The sequence below is a fragment of the Martes martes genome (assembly GCF_963455335.1).
Source record: "Martes martes genome assembly, chromosome: 4".
NCBI lineage: Eukaryota > Metazoa > Chordata > Mammalia > Carnivora > Mustelidae > Martes > Martes martes.
In genome coordinates, this window is record NC_137891.1 from 161,828,740 (window position 1) to 161,855,943 (window position 27,204).

The following is a 27,204-nucleotide window of genomic DNA, read 5'->3' on the forward strand; positions in this document are numbered from 1 at the left end:
CCAGGGTCCTGGGATCGAGTCCCACATAGGGCTCCTTGCTCAGTGGGGAGCCTGCTTCACTCCCCCTGCTTGTGTTCTCTCTCTCTCTCTGACAAATGAATAAAATCTTAAAAAACAAACAAACAAACAAAATTCCTGAATATGTCAATTAGAAGTACTAATATGCCACTGATATAAAATAGCAAACTGAAACTATGGGATTGCTTCTTCAAAATTACCTGGGGAAGAAATTAATTAATTAAATGAAATAAAAACAAAATTAAGTTGTCTGAGCATGCACAACCATTCTCTCTACTGCCTCCCCCTCCCAGTCTGAGTCGATGTTTTATGGAAGATAAACCAGAATGAAAGAAGTTAAGAATCCTGCAACTTCTTAAACAAGTTAACATACTTAAAGTACCTATATATACTAAGTGTCATTACATGCTGCTTACTATTACCTACATGCTAATTTTTAAGGCACAGGTAAAGGCATTTTTCCAAATTTTAAAAAAAGGTTACAATCTCATTATAGAAAAGTATGATCCAAGAGAAAACAGAATAAATAGGACAGAGCAATCCTTTATTTTTAGACACTTTCACAAAGAGGTTTTCGGTAAATGAACTTTCCAGTGGAGAAGAGAGAACATGAAAAGCAGCCTCCAGCCATCAGCAGCAGCTCTGCTCAGGGCCTAGGGTCCTCCTTGCCCAAGTGGTGAGGTGGAGGTGTGTACTTCCCTTCCTTTATTAGTTTATTCCGCTGCCTTCTGATCTCACTCAGACGTTTCATCTGTCAAAGGAAAGAAGTATTTAAACTAGGGGGAAATATGTATCATAAAGTTGAGGCCTAGAGAAACAGAATGAAAATTGGTTTCAGTGGGTTAAAGCCTCTGCCTTCAGCTCAGGTCATGATCCCAGGGTCTTGGGATCGAGCCCCACATCAGGCTCTCTGCTCAGCAGGGAGCCTGCTTCCTCTTTCTCTGCCTACTTGTGATCTCTGTCAAATAAACAAATAAAATCTTAAAAAAAAAATCTTAAAAAAAAAAAAAAGAAAATTGGTTTCATTTTTAAACTATGGAAGCTTGTCATCCTAGAGGTCCTCTGAGATGAAATCTTTCTTTAAAGAAGTAACTTGAAATCACTTCCCACACTTTTTAACAAATTTCTGGTATGCATAATAATACCTCCTTTAAAAATAGTAACTAAAATGTTCCTGTTATATATAGGAATACAGGTATTTACAAAAACAGTAACAAAACACAGATCAAAAACCTTTAAGAGGGGGCGCCTGGGTGGCTCAGCGAGTTAAAGCCTCTGCCTTCGGCTCGGGTCATGATCCCAGAGTCCTGGAATCGAGCCCCATATCAGGCTCTCTGCTCAGCAGGGAGCCTGCTTCCTCCTCTCTCTCTCTGCCTGCCTCTCTGCCTACTTGTGATCTCTATCTGTCAAATAAATACATAAATAAAATCTTTAAAAAAAAATAAATTAACTAAAATAAACCTTAAAGAGGCATAGTTGTGCATACTTAAAATCTTTATACAGTATTGAGATGGTCTCACAGCTGATACAATCCTGACCTCTCTATGTGTAACTGGCACTGCTGCTGGTGACTGTTCACTGGGTATGAAGGAAGCAGAAATAACCAATATGAGGTTTCCCTTTATCACACCGAAATAAAGACCTGGTATGTAGTCAGCTACTAGCCACTACTGAGCCCTGAGTTCTGCCTCTTCCTCTCAGTAGGACACTGGTTGTCTCCCAACCAATGAAAGCCATACTGTATGAGATTGTAGGAAAGCGGTAATTCCCATGGATGCTGCGACACAGATAATATACCCCTTAATCCTGACTGCATCATTCCTCTGCCCCAAACCCAATGGCTTCCCATCTTACTGAGAAAAAAAGCTGAATCCCTTTTTGTAACAACTTACTAGGCCTACCTCTGACTTTACATCTTGTTCCCCCACCCCGACCCCCGACCCCTGCCTCACTCTGGCCTTACATCTTAATACTTTCCCTCATTTTCTCTCTTCTAGCTTGGGGACCTTTGCACTTGCTCTTTCCTCTAACCAGAACATTCTTCCCTCTCATCCACATGGCACACTGTAAGTCTCTGCTCAAACACCTTCTAGTGCTGAGCTCTTCTTTGACCACTCTATTTAAAAGAGAGAGAAAAACAGCATCCACTTAGCTCCCACACACAGTGCTTTCTATCTTTATCTTCTCTGCTGCACTTACCAACACCTAACACACTATTTTAACTTGTTTGTTAATTCTGACACCCCTTACCCAAATATAAGCTCCATTAAGGTAGAGACATTTTGCTGTTTTCTTACTTTATATTCCTAGCACCTACAATAGCTCCTGACATAACAGGTGCTTCAATAAATACTTTTTTTTTTTGATGAATAAGTTTCCGCAAAGGCATGAAAAGTTAGTATATTCAGTAAAATATTCCATGTTGTAGTCTTGCCCCAAGTTTTTAATTGTTTAGTGGAAAAATTCTAGGAAAGCATCTCCCAGGATTATTGTGTGAAATAATTCCACTATTACAAGCTAAGAACTTAGAACAGTGCTTGATTCTAATTCCCTGATTTACTAGCTAGCTAGTCATCCAGTGTGATGGCTAAAACAGAAAGAGACCTATTTACAAATTCACAGGATGAGAAAGCGACTTGAGAGCAACTCCTGGATATCTCCAGATAAGGAGACTGAGACCAAAAAAGGGAAGTGACTTGCCCAAAGTCACAAAACCAGTGGTGGCAGAAACAGCGACAAAACCCAGCTCTCTGAGAGCACATGGCTGGCTCAGTAGATGGAGCGTGTGGCTCCTTATCTCCAGGTTGTGGGTTTGAGCCCCATATTGGGTAGAGATTACTTAAAAATAAAATCTTAAAAAAATTAAAAACAAACAAACAAACAAAAAAACCCACCCAACAACAAAACCAGCCCTCCTAACTCCCAATCCAATGTTCTTTCCACCTCTCCACACTGCCTCCTTTTGGTGTAAATTTTCTAGGAAGAGTAGTCTCAATCTGAGTAATAAGTAACCAGGGCCCACAAGAAGACAAATTAAGACATACTGTGAACTAAATAACTGGTAGGTGGCTAACTATTACCCACTTACTGTCCCTCAGTAATAATTCAATATTACTCACTTAAAGATCAATGTTCCTACAGAGATCAATACAAAATTATTACCTGATACCCTCTAGTTTCTTCCAAGTTTGGTTTCACTTTACCCAAATGCCAACAGCAAATATTAAAAGATAGGGAATTTTAAAAAAAATTTTTAAACATTTTTATTTATTTATTTGACAGAGAGAGATCACAAGTAGGCAGAGAGGCAGGCAGAGAAAGAGGGGGAAGCAGGCTCCCTGCTGAGCAGAGAGCCCGAAGTGGGGCTTGATCCCAGGACCCTGAGATCATGACCTGAACCAAAGGCAGAGGCTTAACTCACTGAGCCACCCAGGTACCCCAGAAAATTAAAAATTTTTGATATAAAGAACTGTGATAAATTTAACTAAAAATCTAAATTGCCTTCCTGAACTTCAAGGATTTGGGAGTAATAAAAACATTTCTATTTGTTACACCTGGAGCAGAGAAATAGGCAAAATAATAGCCCACACCCAAAGATTTCTTCTCTAAGGGAGAATACAGCCCACATGTTATACAACTCATTCAACTCTTGAGGAGAGACATCACCCCCTTAATATCCTTTTTCCCCCTGCCTCTTTGGTCAGGCTCACCTAAAGCAATCTCATTAATACCTCCATCTTTCCCAGAGTAGAAATTAATCCAGAGACTGTTATACCAGGTTCAATGTAATAGATCTGCAGGGTTTTAACCTCTTCTCCACTGAGGGTTCAATGAATTTGGAACATTTTCATGCAGAGATGTTCAAGGACCAACATCCAAAGCTGGTTGGTAACTTCTGCTTTATAGCCTACTGCTAAAAAGGGAATACACACACATGCGATTTCTAATCTTGTGGCTATACCAGGGTACAATGCTAAGGAAAATATGTCAGAAGATGAGAAAGAACACTGAGGAACAATAGACCCTCCTCAGATCTGAAGGCATTTAACTTCCTCGACATACTTGCTACCTATGTAGAGAAAGTATTTCACCACAAAAGTTTTGCCAATTTGCATTGGGCAAGCCACTGCCAATAACCAATTAAAAATACTTAAAAGCAGCCCTAAAGAAACATGAAAATTATTCAGCTCCCGTCTCCATCACTCCTCACCGTTTTCTGCCTAAGCAGACATTCTGCGAAATCATCCAATTCTATCTTGCACTCTTTCGCTGCACGGGTAGCACCGATTCCATGTGCACATTCTATCCATTCTTTTTCAAAAGCATGGCATCGAGCTGGAATCTTGTGAGGCTGTTCAGCACTCTGGATTGTCATCCACTGATCTAAGTCAACGCCCAGCCTCTTCTGCACATCAAAGAAAGGCATGGCTGAAATGGAAAACAAAAAAAGAAATAATGCCATAAAAGTGCAATCAAATGAGAAACTTCTAAGAAAAATGAGATAGTTAATTTTAAGTATCCCTCTAGAAAGATATTTTATGCTATTCTCCCAATATATTCTCATTTTTTCATTTGACAGGTTCCTCCAGTTCCTGGTAGATTAGCAATATCTGTGTTTTCACAAACCCGGGGGGGGGGGAGGTGGGGAACCCACGAGAACTAAAAAACAATGTGTAAAAATCATCTCTGTATTAATAAGGGCATTTTTAAAATAAGGTCATTTTAATCAAAAGTCAGTCTTTATGTTTTGACTCAATAATCCCAATTCTTTGAGATAGATCTGAAGAAATAATTGAAAAGAACAAAAAAGCACAAGCACAAAAACATTTCTTTACATTTTTCTATTTGTATCAATTCAGATGACACTTCTGCTGTGAAACTATCCTGAATCTGGTGTCCCTCCTCTGTGTTCCCACAGCATCTGAACTTCTCACATAAGTACTCTGCATGGATTATTAACCTGAATGTCTCCCTTACTGAACAACGACTGCTGTGGAGGCATGGCAGGTAGGGGCTCAGTAACTGTTAGGAGAAAAAAAAATTTCAAACAATTTAAGTGTGCAACAATAAGGAAATGGATAATTTAGGTACCCGCCTAGTAGAATACGACAGACATTAGGAAAAACAAATAATATATACGGTACGTGCATTTTAATGTTAAATTAAAAAAAAAAGGGTCTACAGTGTCAAAGAAGAGACTGGAAGGAAGCACAAAAAGTGTCAATAAAGTCATGTATGAGCGGTAGATTTACGGGTGAACTTAATTTTTATATTTTCTACCCATTCTTTCTTTTACTGAGTAATAACGTTCCAGGCACTGGAATGAGAGGAAAGCAGCAGCTGCAACGTAAGCACTAGAATGGGGACACACACACGCAAGGAAACGGGAACCCAACGGACAAGAGGGTACGGCTCGAAGAAGTAAGCACCAACTCTGCCCAGGAGACTTGAAAATGCCTTTAAGTTGGGTTGAGTTTGCCAAGTTAAGGTCAGTGGTCAGAGTACTCCTCTAAAGCACAGCACAAATTACAACCGGCGGTACTGGGTATGTCTGCGGGACACCGAGCACCCAGACGTGGCTGGAGCGTACAGCGCATGTCGTGAAGAACGAAAGGAGCTGGAGGTTGGCGGCGCAGCAATCACTCAGCGCCTTGATGGATCAGGTGGGTGGACCTCAGATTAAGAAACAGAAGGCCAAAGCATTACTCTGGCAGAAAGCTAAATTAATCTGGACAGAGAGCCAAGAGAGGCGCGGTCTACAGGCTTCAGTGGCACTGGCTGTAGCGCAGAAGGCCTGGGAATGCAGAAAACATGCCCAGAGTTCGGGCCTGGAAATTCGGACACCCAGGAAAACAAGAGAAAATTCGTTAAAGAAATCTTGGAAGGAAGCTCCTTAAGCTAAACTGCCCGCAGACAAACGCAGCCCCTACCGTCGCACTGGTGTGCCCTTGTCTCTTCGCTGGCTGCCGCTACCGGATGATCTGCGAGCGACGCAGAGGCCTGCCGCAAAGGACTCCCGCAGCGCAACCCTTGTAGTGCGACGCTTGCAGCGCGACGTCGAGTCCCGACCTTCCCTCCGCGGTCGCGCCCGGAAACCATAGAAACCAAGCCCTTCGTTCTGCGCCTGCGCAGTCGTCAGCAGCAGCTACTGAAGGTACGGACTTGTAAATAAACTGATTTTTAGGTGACTCCGTTAGACGGGGCCCGGGGGTAGTTCCTACTATCTGCTCGCTTGGTGCCCTGCACTCTCACCACAGTTCGGATTGGTGAAGGGCTTGAGCCAGGCCACAAGAGGGAAAAAGTAGTGCCTTCCCCACCTCCACCCCTGCCAGTAGTAGTTGAGCTCATGGGCTGTGGACCTAACGCTGGGTGGGTTCAAATTCTGGCTCCGCCACTTCGGTGTGACCCTGAGAATGTGTTTTAACCTCACTATGCCTCAGTTTTCACATCTTAAGTACCAGCAGGAGTCATGTGGAATGTGACAAGCAGGAGAGGGTATGTCCTGTCTGAAGGCAGCGGCAGCTACTCGGCTGCATCCTGTAGTTGAGAAAATCCGGGCCCTCAAATTGTCAAATCACCTAAGTTTTTCAAGAGAAGCCAGAAATCTTTTGTTATTGTTTAAATGTGAAACCTGCCACTTTTAAAATGCAGGGCGACTAGTTTTTTTTTTCAAGTGCTGGCCAAACAAAACCCACATTGGAAATGTATTTTGATGTGCCAGATTTCAACCCTTGGATAGAGGGAAATCTGAAGGTAGGGAAAGGAATGTACTCTGATGGCTTTTTACATCCAGCCTTGCTCCCTTAAGATCTTACCCACTCTTCTTACTGCTGCCAGTTGCTTTTCTAAAACTCAAAACTGATCATTCAAAAAATACTTAACTAAAAATAAATAAAATAAATAAACCAAAAAAACCCCAAAATATTTCCTGAGCTCTTATCATATGTTATGGCCCTGGTTGAGCCCTTTGGACTAGGACACAGAATGCTGTAGCAAGTGATAGCAGAAATATGAACAAAACAAGGGAGAACACAAAGGACAGGGTTATTCATACTGCTTTGGTTGTGTGTCAGGTGTCAGTGTATTCACGAAAAGGTTAAATTTTCGGGTTTGGCATTCAAGACCCCTCATGATCTGATTTCTTCCTATATTTCTAAATCCTCAGATATAATTGCTTACTGAGCCTCCTCGTGTTCTCGGCCATCTAGAATTGCTCTTCCAAACTTTGGAGGAATAGTTTCTTTTCCCTGTAATGTCCCAGCCTGCTTGGCGCTACCTTCCTACTGTCTCCCAAGCGAATGCCTAATCCATCCAGAACATTTATGGAGCGTTTTCTGGTGAAAGCTTCCCAAATTCCTTAGGCATTTACTACGCCTTTCTTGAAATCCCGCCAGCCTTGTAGACTTCTATTGTAGATGCTGTTCACTGTTGACACACCGGCCCCCTCCACCAGACCGTGCAGACAACCCCGTGTCCTTATGGTATGAAGGAATGTCGGTGACCGGTCTTCCAGTACTGCAAATATTGGAAAACTACAACTCCCAGAATTCCCGCACCAGAACTGAGTCTGCGCCGTTGCCATAGTGAGCACGTGCGCCCTCTTGGATTCTTGAGGTTTACGTTACAAGCGACTGGTTCCAGACCTTAAGGGTGTGTTGCCCAGCTCCATTAAACGCCCTTAGTTTACCTTCCGTTTACCTTGCTCTGCAGATTCTCTGCTTCGGGGACGTATGATTTTACGACCTCGGAGGACTTTACGCGCAGAAGCAAGCCCGAGCTGTCTTGTTCTCCATTTTGTATGCAGGAATCCGAGGCGCGGAGACCGAGTGGAAGTCGATACGTTCGCCGCGATTTGTTCTAAGCAAGCAGAGCCTTGCTCCCAGCTTCAGCGCGTGAGGATGGCCTGATGACCTAATTTAAGCCCCCCATTCCTACCCCCTGGAAACTAGCCTCAGCCTCTCTCTGTGAGCAAAGGCTGTGGACGGTGTCTGGTCTTCTAGAAACACCCTCGGTCTCCATTCACGGGACTTCTGTCCTTGACCTGAAGGTCCCCTCATGTTTACAGACCTTACTCAGTTATAACCCGAGGTAAAGCTTTAACACTACCCTTCAGCAGATAGGCTTCTGTATAGTTTAACACATGGGGGACTTTGCAGCCCTGTATCCTACCAAGGCTACAGAGTTGAGCAAACAACTGGGTAGCCTGAGGGTCCTAGCACATTTGGGGAAGACAGTTTGGAAACTTACCCCCGCCCTCACACCCAAGCCCCCAGATATAGGATACATACAAAAAAAAAAAAAAGGCAGCCAATAAGCAAAGTAATCTTAAAGAGAGAGTAATGGGGCCCAAGGCCAAGGCACCTGGTGGGCTCAGTCGGTAGAGCATGTGACTGTTGATGGGGGTCCTGAGTTCGAGCCCCATGTTGAATGTAGAGATTACTATAAAATTTTTAAAAAATGGGTGCAAATGCCTGGAATATATTGGAAGCCGGGATTATCACTTAAACTAGGAAAGGATGCCGACTGGGGTGAAGATACCAAGTTTAAGATGCAACAGAACCAGGATCTAAAGCAGCATAACTCAAGTGGGAACCTGTGCCAGGTTCATGGTGGTAGGGGTAACTTGATGCTGGTAAACATTCCATCCCTAGAATTAACTCCCCCCATTCTGATTTTAATTAGGCTTCTGAAGTGGTATGTATGAAGAGAAAAGAGTTAAGGCCAATGGGGTAGGCTAACGCACTTGACATATTTCTCATCATAAATTTATGCAGTGGAGGGGTGCCTGGCTGGTTCAGGAGAGTATAGGACTCTCAATCTCAGGGTCATGAATGAGTTCAAGCCTCTCCTTGGTCATAGAGCCTACTTAGAAATGAAAAAGAAAAAAAAACACAACACACTGGAGTCTGGTTTTATAGACCAATATAGCTGTATTAGTGAATCAGCCTTCCTGTGTACAGATCAGGGTGATTAAACTACCTGGGGGGGAACTGCCAGGGCAGCTGAGTAGCCTTCCCCAGGAAACACCCTGGTCTCCCTATCCAGATGCACAGAACACTTAACAAAGCAAGTTTTATCCATTTCTGCCCATAGACTGTGAGCTTTTCTAGGGTAAGGACCACATTTCCCTTAACCCTAGCTACAGAGAGACAACCTGTGGAAGGCTTAAAATTATTTTATCTCGAAGTTAAGGGAGAGCTTCAGGTAGTGCACTGACTGGAAAAGGGAAGGAGTAGCCACATAATTCATTTAGTCATTCATCATTTAAGAGGCTAGAATAGAGAGGGACCTGACTGGCTCACTGGACAGAGCATGATCTCAGGATTATGAGTTCAAGCCCCATGTTAGGTGAAGATTACTTTAAAATTTTAAAAAACCTAAAAAAAGAAAAAAAAAGGTGCTACTAATTGCTTAGTATAATGGAAGAGTCATGTAACACATAAACACATTAGATAAAATGAAGTACTGTGTAAGAGTATGCCTCCTTAGGTCTTTCTCACAGTCCAATTAAGGCATCTAGTTACTCTTCCATTTTATTTTCTTTAAACACCTTTAAATCTTCGATTTAACTTGTTTTACTAGTTTACCTGTCTTGCCTCCTAAGAAAGGAAGTGTAAGAGCAGGGTTCTTTTCTGTCCAACTCAGTGATACATTCTGGTGCCCAGAACAGTGCTTAGCAAATAGTAGGTGCTCAGTTAATATTTATCAAACGAGGGGTGCCTGGGTGGCTCGGTCACTTAAGTGTCTGCCTTTGGTTCAGGTCGTGATCCTGGGATACTGGGATCGAGTCCTGCATCGGGCTCCCTGCTCATCGGGGAGTCTGCTCCTCCCTCTGCCTTTTCCCTCTGCTCATGCTTGCTGTCTTTCTCAAATAAATTAAGTCTTTAAAAAAATATATGTATCAAATGGACAGGTAACTCTGCCTGTTAGAGAGCAGGGAGGGGGCAAAGGAGCAGAAAGACCACTGCCACTTGAGCAGACGACAAAGAGCTTTAATTCCAGGCCAAAGAACAAGAGGAACACCAATGAAAATGACAGACTGAGTTGGTGGTGAGGACAGTTTGAGAACAATTTCTCAATAATTCATGCAAGAACTAACCAGTGCTAAGATTAGGTAGACTTTAAAGAATCTATGCAAACAAAACTCAGAGCAGCAGCAGCTGTGGAACTGGGCTAGGTTAGTTAAGTGAAGGGCAAAGACAAGCCAAACCAAAAGAAAAAGGGTCTTTCTTTTTTATTTTTTTTAAAGATTTTATTTATTTATTTGAGAGAGAGAGAGAGAGCGAGCATGAGAGGAGAGAGGTCAGCGGGAGAAGCAGACTCCCCGCTGAGCAGGGAGCCCGATGTGGGACTCGATCCCGGGACTCCAGGATCATGACCTGAGCCGAAGGCAGTCACTCAACCAACTGCGCCACCCAGGCACCCGAAAAAGGGTCTTTCAAAGTGTGTCTATATAAAGAGGGAAGATGAACCCAAAGAGATCCTTCAAGGATCTTCTTAGCCAGGCAAAGCCAGAGCCATGTTTAATCATCCTTCCCAATCAATGTACAGGCCTTTGTTATCTCTGATGGGACCAAAAGGAGACTCCTTAACTGGTCAACCTGTTGTCTAGTTTGGTATTAGCCCTTCTGTCTGGTACTTACCCTGAATTAGTTTCCCCTCAATTCCCCAGATTTCCACAGATTAATAGCTACATGCCTAGTAGTCAAAACCTTCATTATCTAGCCCCTACCATCGAACTTCAAGCTCTCCCCAGGTAAGATTTCATACTCTGGCTAAACAAGAATGTCCTCACTACATACCATCATGATTTTCCACCACCCAGCCTTTGGTCATTTCAAGCTCCAATTCCTTTTTTTTTTTTTTTGAAGATTTTATTTGAAAGAAAGAGAGCTCGGGTCACGGAGCTCAATCCCAGGACCCTGGCTGGAATCAGGACCTAAGCCAAAGGCAGACACTTAAGCAACTGAGCCACCCAAGTGCCCCACCAATTCCTACTGTTGCCTGAGTCTTACTTATTCTTTGAAACCTTGCTCCAACTCTGCCTCCCCAAACGAAAACTTCCTGGTCACTGCTACTAAGAACCATCTCTTCTTTTCCTTAGGCCATTATCTGTACCATTCACATAACACTCAGCAACTTTTACCTGACCTGCTTACGCTCCTTGCTAGACTGAGCCTCCTTTTCAGGGCTCAAAATCCAAATGCCTAAGTATATTTATGTATGTTAATTCCAAGCCAGGTAGGTCCTGGGGATGTAAGACAGACTAGGGCTACTTACGAAACTTATCAGGCTAGGGGTGCCTGGGTTGGTTAAGTCTCTCTCTTTTTTTTTTTTTTTTTAAGATTTTATTTATTTATTTGACAGAGAGAGAGAGATCACAAGTAGGCAGAGAGGCAGGCAGAGAGAGAGGAGGAAGCAAGCTCCCTGCTGAGCAGAGAGCCCGATGGGGGCCTTGATCCCAGGACCCTGAGATCATGACCTGAGCTGAAGGCAGAGGATTAACCCACTGAGCCACCCAGGCGCCCAAGTCTCTGACTCTTGATTTCAGCTCAGGTCATGATCCAGCCTTGTGTCAAGCTCCAGCTCAGTGGGGAGTCTGCTAGAGCTTCTTGCCCCCTGCCACTCCCCCCCCCCAAAATAATGTTTAAAAAAAACTTGTCAGGCTTTATAAACTCAAATATCTGCCCTCCACAAATAAAGAACTCAGAAGACACCAGTAAAAAGCTTGCCAAATAATCGGAAAAACATTCAAATCCAACATAAACAGGACTTTCTCTACTTATCTCCTACTAACATGAAGGCATGTTGGGTACCACACCAGGTGAAGCACCTTCACTGAAGCTGATGAGACCAAAACCACACTGGAATGTGCACCTCTCAAAAATTGAGCATGAGGAGATTTGGATCACCCTGTTGCTAAAGTCAACTAAAAAAATAGTTGAAATATAAAATTATTTTCTTTATAAAAAGGCTAGTGATAAGGAATTACTGAGATAAAATCTGAGAATCCAGACAGCCTAGAACTCAAAGCTGTGCTGTTAAGGCATTTGACAATTTGGAAGCCCCTGGATGCCTGCAGCGCAGGTTTCAGAAGCCTCATGGACTGAAGAGGACAAAAATCAAAACCTAAGGCCAGCTAAAGGTGGGAACCCCCATCTTAGGCTCCTTAAATTGGGATTCCTAAGTATTACACTTTTAAGATACGGGTGAAACACAATTAAGCCACCTAGTTGTGTGCCATCTGGAAGATCTAGGGAAACTCCAGCCTTCAATATGAATTACGGGTTAGTAATATCCCCAGCACAGGCAACCAGAAATCCTTCTAGAGGTAGATGCCTCATCCCTGTCCTGTTTATTCCTACAATTAATTGTTCAAATGTAGTATCCAACTCACAGATACCCTGGCACATAAAGAGACGAGACTATAAGCAACAATCAGGAAAAACAAGAGACCCATGAAGACTTCAGGTACTCAAATTTTAAACAAATTTAGGTAATCTTCACAATGAAATGTTAATTATCTTACAGTATCATTTGGGGTTGAGTAGCTAGATTTTTCCCTAGATAAACTTGCTTCTTTCTTCCTGAAAGTATCAACATTATTCAAATTAAACTGTAGCTGTGGACTATACCACTCTCTAGAAGCCATTTTTAATGAAAACAATCACCCAGGAAGCAGTCAAATCACTGTTCCTTAAGAATAATACTTAAGGTTTTTCTGATAAACATAAAATCCTTACACCCACTTTTGTATTTAAAATTTCAAAATTAAGTGTACCAAAAATAAAAGTCATTCTAACCACCCACCTCCCAATAGCATGTCCCTATCCTTGAGAATCATTGCTCTGAAAACTTCATTGGCTTTTTCTGTAAAATATTCACTTTGACAATCAATTGGTTTTCATTTGTAAGCATTTTTTTTAAATCATGCGTCACCCAAGGTGTAACTCCCCTAGAAATGACAAATTAACATTCTTGTCCACCAATCCACGATGTACTGAGTTTGCCTGTTTGTGAGTTTATGTATGTTTATCAATGCTACAGGGCCAGGGCGCACAAAATTTTGTGGGAAGGGCCAGAGTATTTTCAACTTGGTGGCCCATACTACCTGTTTCTGGAGTTGCCAACTGTGAAGCAGCCACAGACGCAAACAAATAGCTGTGGCAGTGTTTCAATATAACTTTATTCACAAAACCAGGCCTTAGTTTGCTGACCCCCGCTATAGTGAATAACAAAAAATAGGTTCACTGAAAAGCATTACTGAATTCATTGGTTATTCATCTTTTATTATTTTCTTAGTTGAACACTTAAAAATACAAATTCTAATTTAGAACGTGAGATTTTGATGTTAACAAAGGGGTATTCATACTGGAAAGCTGAGAAATGCTGCTGCAGAAATGAACACTTTGGTCTTCAGATCTAATGAAGACCACTGTGAAAAAACCTGCTATAGAACAGTGTCAAATGCGTACTTTATGTCTCAGGCTGTGCTACTTTCTTTATGTGGGCTATTTAACTTAATCTTGCATTTGAAAACAAAACCCAGTGATGTACATACAATTAACCCTCATTTTACAGACAAGAAAATTATGGCTCACAAATTTCAGTAGCTTGGCAAGGCTCACGTAGCAAACTAAACTCTGGGGCGACACACATCCAAAGGCCATTCCTTTAACTACTACACAGCCAACCCATCCTCCCTGGCAGGCAGAGAAGACTGACCATGTGTGAGAGGCTGGCCCAAATTCTTATATTCCTTGATGTTCTTCTTGTGGAGCTCTTAACAATTATCTGCCTCAGGAACTTTGATCTCCCCTATAATCCTCTGACCTAAGCATGAATACCTACTGTTTTCACTCCCCTTAAAATTTTACCAAAAGAGGATAACAAATATTACTAAAACAAAAAATTAAAACTAAGATGGTAGATATAGCTGTTCTAAGACCACAGGTCCTGGCCTATCCTTATGGGTTTCTGTAGGTTGACTTCTTCTCTGGGTTTTGGCCTACCTCCATGGAACAAAGACAATTCCCAACCTGAGAATGCCCCTAAGTTCAAGCTCCAGAAATCAAGGGAAAACTCCTTTTGTTAATCTAAGGCCTACATTATAGGTCCCCATTTTCTGTCCTACGAACTGTCTCTTCTCCAGATAAAACACTAACAAACATGTCTAGTCCCTTTTGAGGAAGACTCCAAAACCCAGCCGTGGTGGTGTGTGTGTGGTCTTATCTACCCTATGGCCCCAAAGGGCAACTATATTGTAACAGCCTAACAACACCAGGTACAGTAACAGAGTGTCTATCATTTCCCTTACAGAAACCTACTCTACCTCCCAGCCAGAAGCCATTTAGTAGGAATGGGGCTGACATCTGCCCCACGTCACACTGATTCTGTAACAAGACATCAGTGCAGGAGCAGTCCCCATTCCTGATCCATCCTTCAGGACTTCTGATAGCCCCCACAGCAGTCCTTCCTTGTTTTGGTGTGACTATCCCATTGTAAGGCCACTCCCATGACATCCATGGCTAGATCCTCTTACAGGAACAAGTGACTACCCTGGAGAAGGAAGAGATGAAACAAACTACCCTTCAAATATGAAGTAAAATAATTCTTTAATATTTAAAGATCACTGATGGGCTTTTTAAAAAGTCTATAAATCTTAAATGTAATGTTTTACCGGGGAAATGGTTATAGCAGCCTCACATATATTATTTGAATTAAACATTATCACAGTATTAAGAAGGCAAGGTAAACAAATAGCTTAAGTATTTTATTTGTTTGCAACTAAGCTTGTTAACACTATATAATGAAAATGTACAAAGAATAATGTTGCAGTTTTTGGTTAGATTTAAGTCAAAGACATTCATTAATAAGGAATCTTCGAATATGAATATTCCAGAATTTCTCTAAGCCATCTGATCAGAACAACTGTCTCTGAATATTACCTTACTTTGGAAGGTACTGGCATACACTTGAATTAAATTCAGAATTTTTCAAAATAAGCCCTAATTAATAAAACTATTCTATATTCAAACTAAAACAATTTTAATAGAACTTTCCTTTCCAGAAACAATAATAAAGGAAACAAGGCATTTTGTAAAATGTGGTCCTGAACAAGTCACAGTAAAAAATAAATGTATACTTAACTTCCACCTCCTCAAAACAGAGGCTACTTTCTGTTCCACAGCCTTGGAAACAAGGTGAAGAACAGTCTGTAAGCAACTTTGGGCAGGGGGTTGCCAAAACAAAGCTCAAGCAGTTGAACATGGTCACTTCTTAAAAAGAATTTGGGGGAGCCTGACCAAAGGATCCAAATTCCGTTTTTAATAACTGATAAAAGGCGAAGTGGCTCCTCCCAAGTAGCAGTGCCACCAGGGGCTGGCCCAGCCCCACGCTCACCTGTGTTGTGCTCCCGAGCAAACCCTGATGCTCCTGCTCCAGGGAGACCTTTTCTTTCTAGAGGTTCAGTGTCCTGGGAGCTCTCTGTGTGAATGAGGTGAGCACAGACTCCACATGGGTATTTTAAGGCTTGGAGTCAAAGTATTTTTCAACACGGCTAGGCAGAGTCCATGTGTCAAACGGCCCGTCTCCAGTTTATCCTAATTCCTCACCACGTATTTGTAGACCTAGGACCACAGACCTTTGCTATATCATCATAATCACATCTAATGTCCATCCTAACTTATGATTCATATTCTGTGCCTGGAAACAGTCCCTGTATTTAACAGTAATACCTACAACATAAAACAATCCACCGTTACAACTTATATGGTCACAAAACATTAATGATCTTCTGTAGACCAAGCAAATGTTTTTAACCATAATTGTCCTGCATCAAATTCACAGCCAGAATCCCCAAGATCAAAAAAATTTGCACAATACAAATAATAACTTAAAATACACACACACACATATACACACACTCTCACACACACTTCTTACAGAACTGTGCTTGGGGAAACTCCATTTGTTGAGTGCCACTGAGGGCATATTTTGCTAAACTGCTGCTCCAGGTACTTTTGTTTGGAAAATCTATCACAGTAGGGCACAGCTGTTTATTGGATGAGCAGAAAAGAAAGATATGCTTGTGGCAACCAGAAAGTTTTAAGGTCTTTCAAGTTGTATAAAATGGACCTGCAGAAACGCTTAAGTGTTCTCAGGATGCAAAGTTGGAGCTGAAATGTGATATCAAACCAGTTGCAAAAAGTGTACAGCAGCCATCTCTTGAGGTCAAACCTGGTACCAGATATGCAAGAAAGCTTCAGGACACATCTATAAATTAGGGGGGAAAAAAAGAGTTTAAGAATACTAAAAATATTAACCAATGGGATATGTGAAAAACAACACAGAGAATGTAAGTCAACACTTAAGACGTCCTAAGTTTTCAGTTTCAGTTTAGACATACAGCTAGTTATTACTTTATGTTTTGAGTAGTAGTTCTAAGATGTCCAGAATTAAGAAATTCTGACCACACACTTGATAAGCTAGCTTAAGAAAGCAGCTTTCATAAATTAATAATTGAAACTACCTTTCTGGAGAAAAAGCCAGGTAACAAACAAATTGGTATTGCAGTCAGACTACCTAGGTTTCAGTCCTGACTGAACTCCTAGCTTTATGAGCTTGGACAAATTATATAACTTCTTTAAGTACCATCCTTACCTATAAAATAGGGCTAACAACAGTTCCTCCCTCATAGGGTTACTGTAGATTAAATAAACTTCATGAGGATTTAATGGGCTTAGCACAATGCTGGGCATGCTTTTTAAAAAAATGTTAGCTATTATTTTACTTCACAGGGGTTTTGTGCTCTCAGGAGACAGGTGTTCAGTGTCAACACCTCGCTCTTGGAAGTTGGAATATTCAAAAAAAAACTTTGCAATACTTACAGCTTGTTGGCCTTGTCCCATATCGTCGCATAATCTGATCATGTGTGAATTTCACAAAAGATTCATATTGTTCTGTAAGGGGTAAAGACAGTATATACCATCCCTAGAACTCTCCCTCAGTTTTTCAAGAATCAAGTGTCAGGATCACATCTAGCTCCCCAGTTTAAATTATCCACTCTCAGACCCTCCTTGTAACAGCTGCTCTGAGATCTGTTACTTCCTTTTAGATCCTAGAGCCAAATCCCTAGCTCCTAGATTTGGTCACTGATCATCTATGATATCACATTTTCCTAATCCTGACCCTGCTATAACTCCATCCCTTCTTGAGGATTCTCAAGAAGACAGACTTGCTCAGTACTACAAAGTCAACAAACTTTAGGAACTCTGTAAGACATGAAGCTTGAAGCTCTTTTCTGCATTCTATCCTTGCTATAAATCTCAACACGTTGAATGAAAGAAGTGGGATAGCTAGAAAGAAGAGAAAATTTCATACTACCTAATTGTAAACAGTCCCACAGAATTACCTTCCACAGGGAAACTCAGTAAAAAAGAAGGTAGTCTGACATCCATGAACAGAGACGTGACTTAGAGCTAACTGAACAATTCTGGGGATGGAGTTAGGAGAGGGGAAATGATATACTGGAGCTTCTTGTTTTAATACACATTATTAGTATATTAAAGGATCAAAGAAGTTCGACTATAAAGAAACCCATGTAACTACTGTTAAACAAAGAGTTCTCAATTTAAAGCAGACTTTCCAATATTCTGTGGAGCCATGTGGTATGGGTCACCAGATTAGGAAATAATACTGTTACAGGAAGAAGTTGTTATCTAAAACCTTTCTGATCCCAACATGGTCCTCTTTCACTAAATGGGTACTACTTTCTATTCCTGATTCAGATCTCTTCCTTTCACAAAAGGCTTTACTTGTTGACATCACTGTCAACTCCCTTTGTTCAAACCTGAACTGTGCTTTCCAAACTAATGTACCTCCAAATCACAGAATGCCAGATTTCCCGCATCTACAAAGTGACTGCCACCAGGAAGTATGATCATGTTGACTATACTCCACTTCCAACCAGGGGCTGGGAGGTTAGCCCAAATAAACTACTCACTGCCTTTATTCATATGGGAAAATGTCAAAAGAAAAGCTTGGTTTATCTTGTTTCAGAAATGTATATGAAATGTCCTTCCATATATAAATCAGAGTAACTTGACTATTCACAACTCATTAAACTTTTCCTGCATGAAGTCTTGCTCTTTTTCTAAGTTACCATCTAACTGAACCTTATTATTTACCGAACCTTATGAACAAACAATGGTACAACCACTGCACCTCAGCCTACCTGCTAGTTTGGTATTGAGGATTTGCTCATACTCCTCCCGAATTTTATCTTCATAGTCTTTTAAGAGACGCTCACATATTATTCCAACTTGTCGGAGGGTAAAGGTGGGCTGGTCCTTCTTCATCCAGGAGGAACCTAGCCAAAAGACAAATCTAGTGTTGTTTTTGTTAAAAGATTTTAAGTTATCTCTACATCCAAGGTGAGGCTCAAACTCATAGCCCCAAGATTAAAAGTCACATGTTTCTACCTAATGAGCCAGCCAGGAACCCCAAAACAAACTCAGTTTAAATAATACATTATAGTTCTAAGGTTCAGAATTAATAACTTTATGTTAACAGTCCTAGGATACAAAAACTGTTCAAAAAATAGTATTCTTCACAACTCTACATGGAGTATTTCACAAAATTCCTGAGCTTCTGCCACTAGTTTTACAAAGTCAGGCCAAAGGTAAATTGAGAAGTAGGAAGAACAATGTGTATCCAGGTGTGCTAGCTGATCTGCATACAGAAAAACAGTTCTGATACCATAACAATGTGAGCCCATACTCAATGCTCATTTGGTAAAGAACAAGAACAAAAAGTAAGTTGATATAAAGCCTCTAGTCTGGATTAGAGAAAGTAATTCAGAGATACCCAAATCCTTGGTGATTATCTAGACCTATGTTTAACTGAGGCGCATCATAATTATCTGTAGAAGTCACAAAACATGACACACATTCTGATTTAATTCTAGGTTAGGGCCTGGCCATCTTTTAACTTCCACAGGTGATTCTGATAAGAAATGGTTAGAAGTCTGATGCTTAGGAGACCAAGTAACTCGCCCTATATAACAAACTATTAGCAATATCACTGAAATATGAATGAAGGAGACAATTAGGCCCTACATATCTCACCCTCTTTTTTTTTATTTTTTAAGATTTTGTTTATTTATTTATTTGACATAGGGTGAGGAGATATAAACAGGGGGAGTGGGAGAGAGAGAAGCAGGCCTCCCGCAGAGCAGGGAGCCCAATGTTGGGCTTGATCCCAGGACCCCGGGACCATGACCTGAGCCGAAGGCAGATGCTTAATGACTAAGCCACCCAGGTGCCCCTACATATCTCATCCTTGATTCCTTTCAAATCTAGGAAGAGAAGAGTAAAATGTTTGTAAGATAATAGTTAGAAACCAAAATATTCACTGGAATGCCAGAAAACATGGATATCTGCTTCCTGATCATGAAAAAAACAGCAGTAGCTCCTTTGGTAGCCCATTCGTTCCTCAAAGCTGAGCCTGTTCCTCAAAGCTCAGCCTAGACTCCGTTTCTTCAGCCCGATTAATCTGTAAATCATTCAACAAGTCATTCTTAACTTAAACCTAGATTTCTTCTTTACAATGAAACCTAACCAAAAGTTCTATCCAGTAATCACTGTATTGTTTCTCTGCATCCATAACATATTCTTCAAAATTCTAATACTAAAATCTCAAAAGAATATTAAGGAAAGACCAGCTTATGCTCTTTCTCACTCACTTTCTCAAGTAAATAAATAAAATCTTAAAAAAAAAATCATTTGGGGGCGCCTGCGTGGCTCAGTGGGTTAAAGCCTCTGCCTTTGGCTCAGGTCATGATCTCAGGGTCCTGGGATCTAGTCCCGCATCAGGCTCTCTGCTCATCGGGGAGCCTGCTTCCCCCTCTCTCTCTGCCTGTCTCTCTGCCTACTTGTGATCTCTGTCTGTCAAATAAATAAATAAAATCTTAAAAAAAAAAAAAAATCATGAGGTGAAATTCACATAAAATGCATCATTTTAAAGTGAACAACTCAGTGTCATTTAGTATATCCACAATGTTGTACAACCACATTTATCTAATTTCAAAATATTTCCACCACTTCAAATTAACACCCTTACTATTAAGCATTTTTCCCCATTCCCTTCCCCTTAGCTCCTTGCCGACACAATCTGTGTTCTGTAAGGAGACAATTTTTAATCAAGGTAATTTTTAACTCTCAGAACTATTAAAAAGTAGAATAGTTTGTAAGGAAATAAACTACTTTACTGTTAAAGGACAGAGTTCACCACCAATGGAGATGTTTGCACACTGGCCTCTTGACTATTTGCAGGGATATTGCAAGCAAGACTGGTGGCTAAACTATGTGACCATGAAGATTCTCTCCAACCCTGAGATTCTATTTTTGAGCACATCCTCTCTGACCACCTGTCAATGTTATAGAGCTGCTGTCACACAAATGTGTGCAATGATGGAAATGTCCTATAGTTATGCTAATACAAGAACTACATGTGACTACTAAGCACTTGAAATGTGGCTACTACATCCAAGAAACAAAATGTTAAAATTTCATTAAATTTTAATTAACTTTAATAGCCACATGTAGCTAATCTAATGGCTAAGATATTAGACACTGCAGTTACAGAGGATACTTCTGCACTGAGTGGATGGAAGCCAAATCAAATCAACCTAAGGTTTTTTTTCTGAGGTGCCTAGGTGGCTCAGTGGGTTAAGCCTCTGCCTTCCACTCAGGTCATGATCCCAGGGTCCTGGGATCAAGCCCTGCATCGGGTTCTCTGCTCAACAGGGAGCCTGCTTCCCCAACTTTCTCCCCCTACTTGTGCTCTTTGTGTCAAACAAATAAAATCTTAAAAAAAAGAAAAAAAACAACTTTTTTTTTTTTTTCTTCTCCAATTTCATGACTCTGGTTTCAAAAGTATTTATAAGGGGCATCTGGGTGGCTCAGTGGGTTAGGCCTCTGCCTTTGGCTCAGGTCATGGTCTCAGGGTCCTGGGATCAAGCCCTGCATTGGGAATCTCTGCTCAGCAGGGAGCCTGCTTCCCCCCACTCTCTCTGCCTGCCTCTCTGGCTACTTGTGATCTCTCTGTCAGACAAACAAAAAATCTTAAAAAAAAAAAGTATAAGTAGTAATACAATGCACACATTTTACCAATTTTATCATTTTAGATGAAATCAATTCTGGATTAGGAAACTATCATTTTAAGAACCATTTACAAACTTTTCTCTTTTTTCAATTTTTTATCTAAATTCCAGTTAACATACACTTTAATATTAGTTTCAGGTGTAGAATTCAGTGATTAATCACTTACATATAACAGCCAAGGTTCATCACAACAAGTGTACCATTTACAAACTTTAAATGGGCAGTCTGTCCACACTAATGTTTGTTTACCTGGAGAACTAGGTGCCGTGAGTGCTGAGGAATGAGGCTGACTTTCCGAAGTACAAGCTTCACTCTGGTTAAGAACTACTTCCAAATGTCTCCACCTCTGATAACGACTATATTCTTGTTTTATGTTCTGAAAAATTTGTTCTAATAAAAAAAGAAACACATTTGAGCATTCATTTTATTATGCCATTTCTTCAAATTTCCTGTCCCTTCCCCCATATTATTAGTATTAGCAAGAAAAATGTTTATACTGAATAAAGCACTCCTCCTATAACTCCAAAGTGTTCTCTCTTATTGCTATTTCAACAATACATGGAAGAACAGCTGTTCTAGCATAAGCCCTCAGACAGTTCCCTTTGCTTGTTTTCCTGTGACAATGAAGACCAGATCTGCAGTCTGTTTTAGGATTAATGAGTACAATTTACAGCAAAACAAAAAAACCCATCCTTCACCTAATCACGAGCTATTTTTGATTTGTGTTAAGCTGCACAATTTTGCACACTAGTGTAGTGGGGTGATTCTCTTACCACCCAAGGCCTTCTAAAAATGAAGCTCGTGTCCCATCTGGGACTCAAGATCTTTGGGGGAGAGTACAGTAGAAAACCACAATATGGTCGTCTCCTAGACATGGACCATGGGAAAACCTGAGATTTATTGCTTGGACCTGATGATCAGGGCTTAGAAAAGAACTTTCTGATCCTACCGAGAGGCAATACTTGATAGGACTCAGATTACTATTCTGAGTCAAAGTAATCATAAACCAAATTTGCTAACGCTATTGAAGGGAGTCCAGGACACACAAATTCACTTTGAAGTACATTCCTAGAGCCAACACTGTCTGAAAGGATGTGGTTTTCAAGTTTTTCATTTTTGTGGGAGAATATGCATCCACTTTCCAGATGATAAAGCCTCCTTATCAAAAATAAAACCCAGAAAACCATATCACCACCCCACTCACATTATTCTAATGTATACTGTGCTATAATTGTAATTTTTTATGGGGTTGAGTGTTAATGCCATTCTGCTTCTTCCTAGCTGTGTGACTATGACCTTGAAAAGTCATTCAGGATCTTCAGCCTACTTTGTCAATATAAATGTTAACTGCCTACCCAATGAAGCTTTGAAAACAAGTGACAGGAGAGCCTGGGAAATGACAAACTCACAGTATCTCCACACATAACTAAATTTTCTAACACTCAGCCCAAATACACAAACAATGTAGGATTAGCAAAGCTTTCCCTGAAAAATGCTATGAAGTTCATATTTTAAGATCCCTGAACTTATGAAGTCTTCACTTCATCTTTAAAATGTATTATTCTCCAAGCACATACTTGCCAGATTCAATACAAGGATGTACGGAACTGCAAAGATTTTAAACAAGAAAGGACAAGTATGAGGACAACGCTCATGAGAACAGAAGGTCTTTGATAAACCTCTGCCTCCTGTATGGCGAAGTGAACAAATGGAAAGATACAACTTTTAGGCTGGTTAAAGGACAAGCAAGTCCAAGAATCTAAATATGGCATGCACAGTAGAAAAATAAAGAAGTAGATGTGATTTTCTCTCCAAGAAGGCCACTTAAAAAAACAAAAAACAACCCAAAAAACCAAAAATGTACATTTCTTTTTAACAGTGGATAATAACTTTAGTCTTTGCATCTTATTATTATTTGACATTGTGCTTCTGGGTTATATTAGACTAAGCCTGTCCTCAAAATTCTACGTTGGTTCCTAGCTGTTACAGACCAAAATTCACACTTTTTCTTTTCTTCCAAAATTCAAACTCTTTGGGGGCATGGGTGCCTCAGTGGCTCAGTCAGTTAAGCATCTGCCTTCTGCTCAGGTCATGATTCCAGGGTCCTGGGACTGAGCCCCCGCATTGGGCTGCATGCTCAGCAGGGAGTCTGCTTCTCCCTCTCCTCTCTCCTGGGCTTGTGCTCTCTCAAATAAATAAATAAAATCTTAAAAAAATTTAAACTCTACAACATGGCATCCCATGCCTTCCAAGGCTTGGTCCAAATTGTTTCCAGTTCCATCTCCCATTATAGCCCAGTTACATTACATTATCCTTTCCTTAATTTGTGCATTTTCAGGGCTTTGCTCAAACAGTTTTCCTTTGCTTGAAATGTGGTTATCTTTATTCCTTCACCATCATTCAAGACCTAGCTAAAATGCTACCGCAATATGGATGTTAATCCTCAAGCCTCAAGTCATGATCAATTAATTGCTTTGCACCTGGACTCACACATGTTTACAAACATCTCCCTCAGTCAGCAACACCCTCCTATGTCTGGTATCAACTTAGCTCATTTAAGCAATAAAAGGCTTAATTTTAGGGCACCTGGGTGGCTTGGTGGGTTAAGCCTCTGCCTTCAGCTCAGGTCATGATCTCAGGGTCCTGGGATTGAGCCCCACGTCTGGCTCTCTGCTCAGTGGGTAGCCTGCTCCCTCCCCGCACCCCCCCCCCCCGCCCACCTCTGCATACTTGTGATCTGTGTCAATTATATTAAAAAAATTTTTTTTAAATAAATAAAAGGCTTAATTTTATATACCTTTCCCCAAAAAAGTGCTATGACACATATCTTTTTTTTTAAAGTAAAGTAAAAACATAGCTTCTTGACCATTTCTGAGAAACTTTTATAACCTTTGAGATAGCAATTGTTATAAAATGAAGTCACCGATTTTTAAATTCACTTTTCTATTAGTTAGCTTTATTCTTTCTATTTGTAAAGCAACTAACATTTCCTCTCCCATTCTTCCTTTTTAATCCAGAAGACATCTTTCACTTAAGCCAAAGCATCTTATAATCAATCATTCATACTTTATGTTTCTTTCTTGACAGAACCATATTCCAACAAGCATTAAGGAGGTTAACTGATCAGTCTTTACAAATGAGTATTTTAAATAAAATATTTTAATATAAATGACCAAGAAGGTAGTTTGCATGATCTATGTGAAAATTAAAATTTAAAATAAAAAAATAGTGACTCCCATTATTGCACTCCACAATACTGAGGCTTCCAAATACATTCAACACTCATTTATTAAACATGTGCTGTAATGTGAACTACAACAGAATTAGTCTACAGGGTATACTGGAAGAAATAAAACGTGCATAAAATCCATCAAGATGGATAAGTCAAGTATTAATTCTATTTTCCATAACAGAGATCCATAAAGATTATCTCTGTTATCTGTAGGAACAGCAAAAGAAAAAAATATCACTTTAAGTGGGCATTTTGTCCCCTGCTTTTCTTTTCTAAGTAGGCTCCATGCCCAGTATGGAGCTCAACATGCAACTTGAACTCAGGACCCTGGGATCAAGACCCTGACACTTAACTGACTGGGCCATCCAGGCGCTGTCCCCTGCTTTTGAAGGGCTCTTTACAAAAAATTTTTGCAAACATTATCTCATTCAGTACCTAAGGCTTTGCAACATTAAGTGGTCAGGGAATTTAAAGTACAACAGAGTTCCTTATGGGGTAGGGTTAGTCACGTAATGGATGGGAGATTTGCAAAAATGATTGTTTTTGCATTAGCAAATACAAGGGGAAAACATCATGATGGAAAGCAAGGATAACAGGCACACCCCGGTGGGCCTGGAGAAAGAGCAGCAAAAGCATTGTTTGGGGGAAAAAATGTGTAAAAGGCTAAGTAAGACATATGGTTACAGCTGATACATCCTTTTAATAAAAGAATGAAGAGAGGTGAACACGAGAAAGACTGTGAGGGCTTGGCCGGCAACTGCAGGAATTTCGGTGTGAGAGTGAGGGCCTGAAATCTGCATTATGGATATGCAGAGGAAAGAGGAAATAAAGCACAAAGACACTGGTAACTGAAAATGGATGAGGAAAAGAATCGTTTTAAGGCAGTCCTAAGGTTTCACTTACACTTGAGGAAGAGGAAAACGCACACAAAGAAATAACTCGACGAAGTCCAGTTTTGAGGACCCTCCCCCATCTCCAGGAGCCCTTTAAAACTGCTACATACTAATTCTGATGCACTTTCCCCTCAATTCCCGCACAGTGGTTGGGGGGGGGGCTGTCCTAACTTTACAGTCACACTAGCTCTCCCCTTTCCTTGACCAACACGTAATCCTTACTGAAAGTGTGTTACGGATAGTTGAAGTCCTGCTTCCGGAACCTCTGTATGTTTAAGGATTCTCAAATAAATTCTAGCTAACGAGCTACCGATATCGAGCCATATATGGCACAAGACAATAGCCATATTAAGATTCAGTATCAATAAAAGAACATGGCCAGTCCCTTAGAAATAGGTTGAAATCGGATTCTGTGACTTCTGCGACGGCCTCTGGTCCCTAAAGACTTCTGAAAAGCACGTCCCCCTCCAAGCTACAGTACAGTGAACAGCACGCACTCAGGTCCCTTCCCAAGAACCCGCCCCCAACCCCCACCCTCAAGGCCGGGTTCGTGAGTAGAATCCCATTTTCCATGGCCCACTGGATCTGCTGAGCGGCTCTGTGCAGGCCCGGACAGCGGAGGCAGGAGGGGCTTCACGCACGGGAAGGGCCCCGAGCGGCCAGGGATATTCCCATCTTCCTCTTGCTGCCCACCCCTCCGGTCTCTCCAGCTCCAGGAAAATCGAAAACGGACACTGGAACCTCACCATCCCTCCCGGATGTCTCCCATCCCCGGAAGCGACACAGCCCAGCGGCACCCCAGTTCCCGTTTCTCAGGGCAAAGAAGGGGTCTGTGGGTGAATCAGCCTAGCGCCCATAGCCGCCCCACCCCCACCCCCCAAAATGCCTGGGCCTGGCTTCCTGCCAAGCCCGCAGCATAGGTTACCCGGTGTTGGAAGGCGCCGCTCGCTGCCGGGCGGGGCGGGCTGCTGCAGAGTCGGCGGTGGGGTCTGCGTCTGGAGAAGCGGCGGCGGCTCAGCGTCCGGGGGCCTGAGGCCCGGAGTGGGGCCAGGCAGAGGGGCGCAGCGCCGCCGCTTCGGGGAACCAGGGCTCAGCAGCGCCGCCTCGAACTCCATGGGCCTCTTCAACGTCGCCCCGCACGCCATGCCGCTGACGGGCCAGGAACCAGGAGCGGACGCTGAGGTAACTGCGGCCCAACCTCCGGCTCCTCAGCGGAGCTCGCAAGCCAAGCCGGCTCCAATGGCGCCTCCAGCACCCGGCAGCGGAGCTGGCCCCGCCTCCTGTGACGTCACGGGCCCTGGCCACCGCCCGGCAGAGGGGGAGAAGCCGGAAGAAGGCCGCTCTGGGAGGCCCGTCAGCTACGCTCTGGCCCGCCGCGCCCCCCGCTGAGGAAATGGCACGGTCTGGGCGGAGAGCTCGGTCGCCAGGCAACCTCGGGAAGGCCCCCACCCCCGCTCCTCCCCTCCCGGGGTCCCATTATCCCCCTCCCCCCACCGTACCCCTGTCCCCCAGTTTCTCGAGCCGTCGCGCCGGGCTGGCCCCTTAGGTTTTAGCACCTGCGCGGCAGGGGCGTGGGGGAGGGGTGAGCTCAGAGAGGCCGGTCGAGAGGGCGCGGGGGTCGGGTGTCTCCGGTCCGGTAAACCTCCTTCCATCTAGGCCGCTGTAGTTCCCTGGATGGAAGTGAGGGGCATTCTAAAAGGTCTTCAAGGGCACTCCCGAGTCCAGGGAAGTCTTCACTTGAGCATAACCTTAGATCTGAGTATGGGCTTTAGGAAGTTCACCAACCCCATGAAATTGTGTGTATGTATCTTAGGATAGATGACCCATATCTTCAGAAGCTCATCAAAGGGGTCTGCTACTCACGGTAGTTAGAAATAAAACCCACTGGCTTAAATCA

The 27,204-nt window shown here is 42.0% G+C and overlaps 2 protein-coding genes across 2 annotated transcripts; both read right to left on the reverse strand.

Moving 5' to 3' along the window:
* Nucleotides 1-545: 545 nt before the first annotated feature.
* On the reverse strand, nucleotides 546-6,120 carry NDUFS5 (NADH:ubiquinone oxidoreductase subunit S5). Its single transcript, XM_080803005.1, has 3 exons — nucleotides 5,949-6,120; nucleotides 4,229-4,446; nucleotides 546-769 (listed from the first exon to the last, which is right to left on the reverse strand). The coding sequence occupies exons 1-3, from the start codon at nucleotides 6,115-6,117 to the stop codon at nucleotides 665-667; spliced, it is 492 nt and encodes a 163-aa protein (XP_080659131.1). The 5' UTR covers nucleotides 6,118-6,120; the 3' UTR covers nucleotides 546-664.
* A 7,166-nt stretch (nucleotides 6,121-13,286) lies between these two features.
* On the reverse strand, nucleotides 13,287-26,592 carry AKIRIN1 (akirin 1). Its single transcript, XM_080803006.1, has 5 exons — nucleotides 26,233-26,592; nucleotides 21,432-21,572; nucleotides 18,254-18,388; nucleotides 16,908-16,979; nucleotides 13,287-16,293 (listed from the first exon to the last, which is right to left on the reverse strand). The coding sequence occupies exons 1-5, from the start codon at nucleotides 26,450-26,452 to the stop codon at nucleotides 16,283-16,285; spliced, it is 579 nt and encodes a 192-aa protein (XP_080659132.1). The 5' UTR covers nucleotides 26,453-26,592; the 3' UTR covers nucleotides 13,287-16,282.
* Between the last annotated feature and the right edge of the window lie 612 nt (nucleotides 26,593-27,204).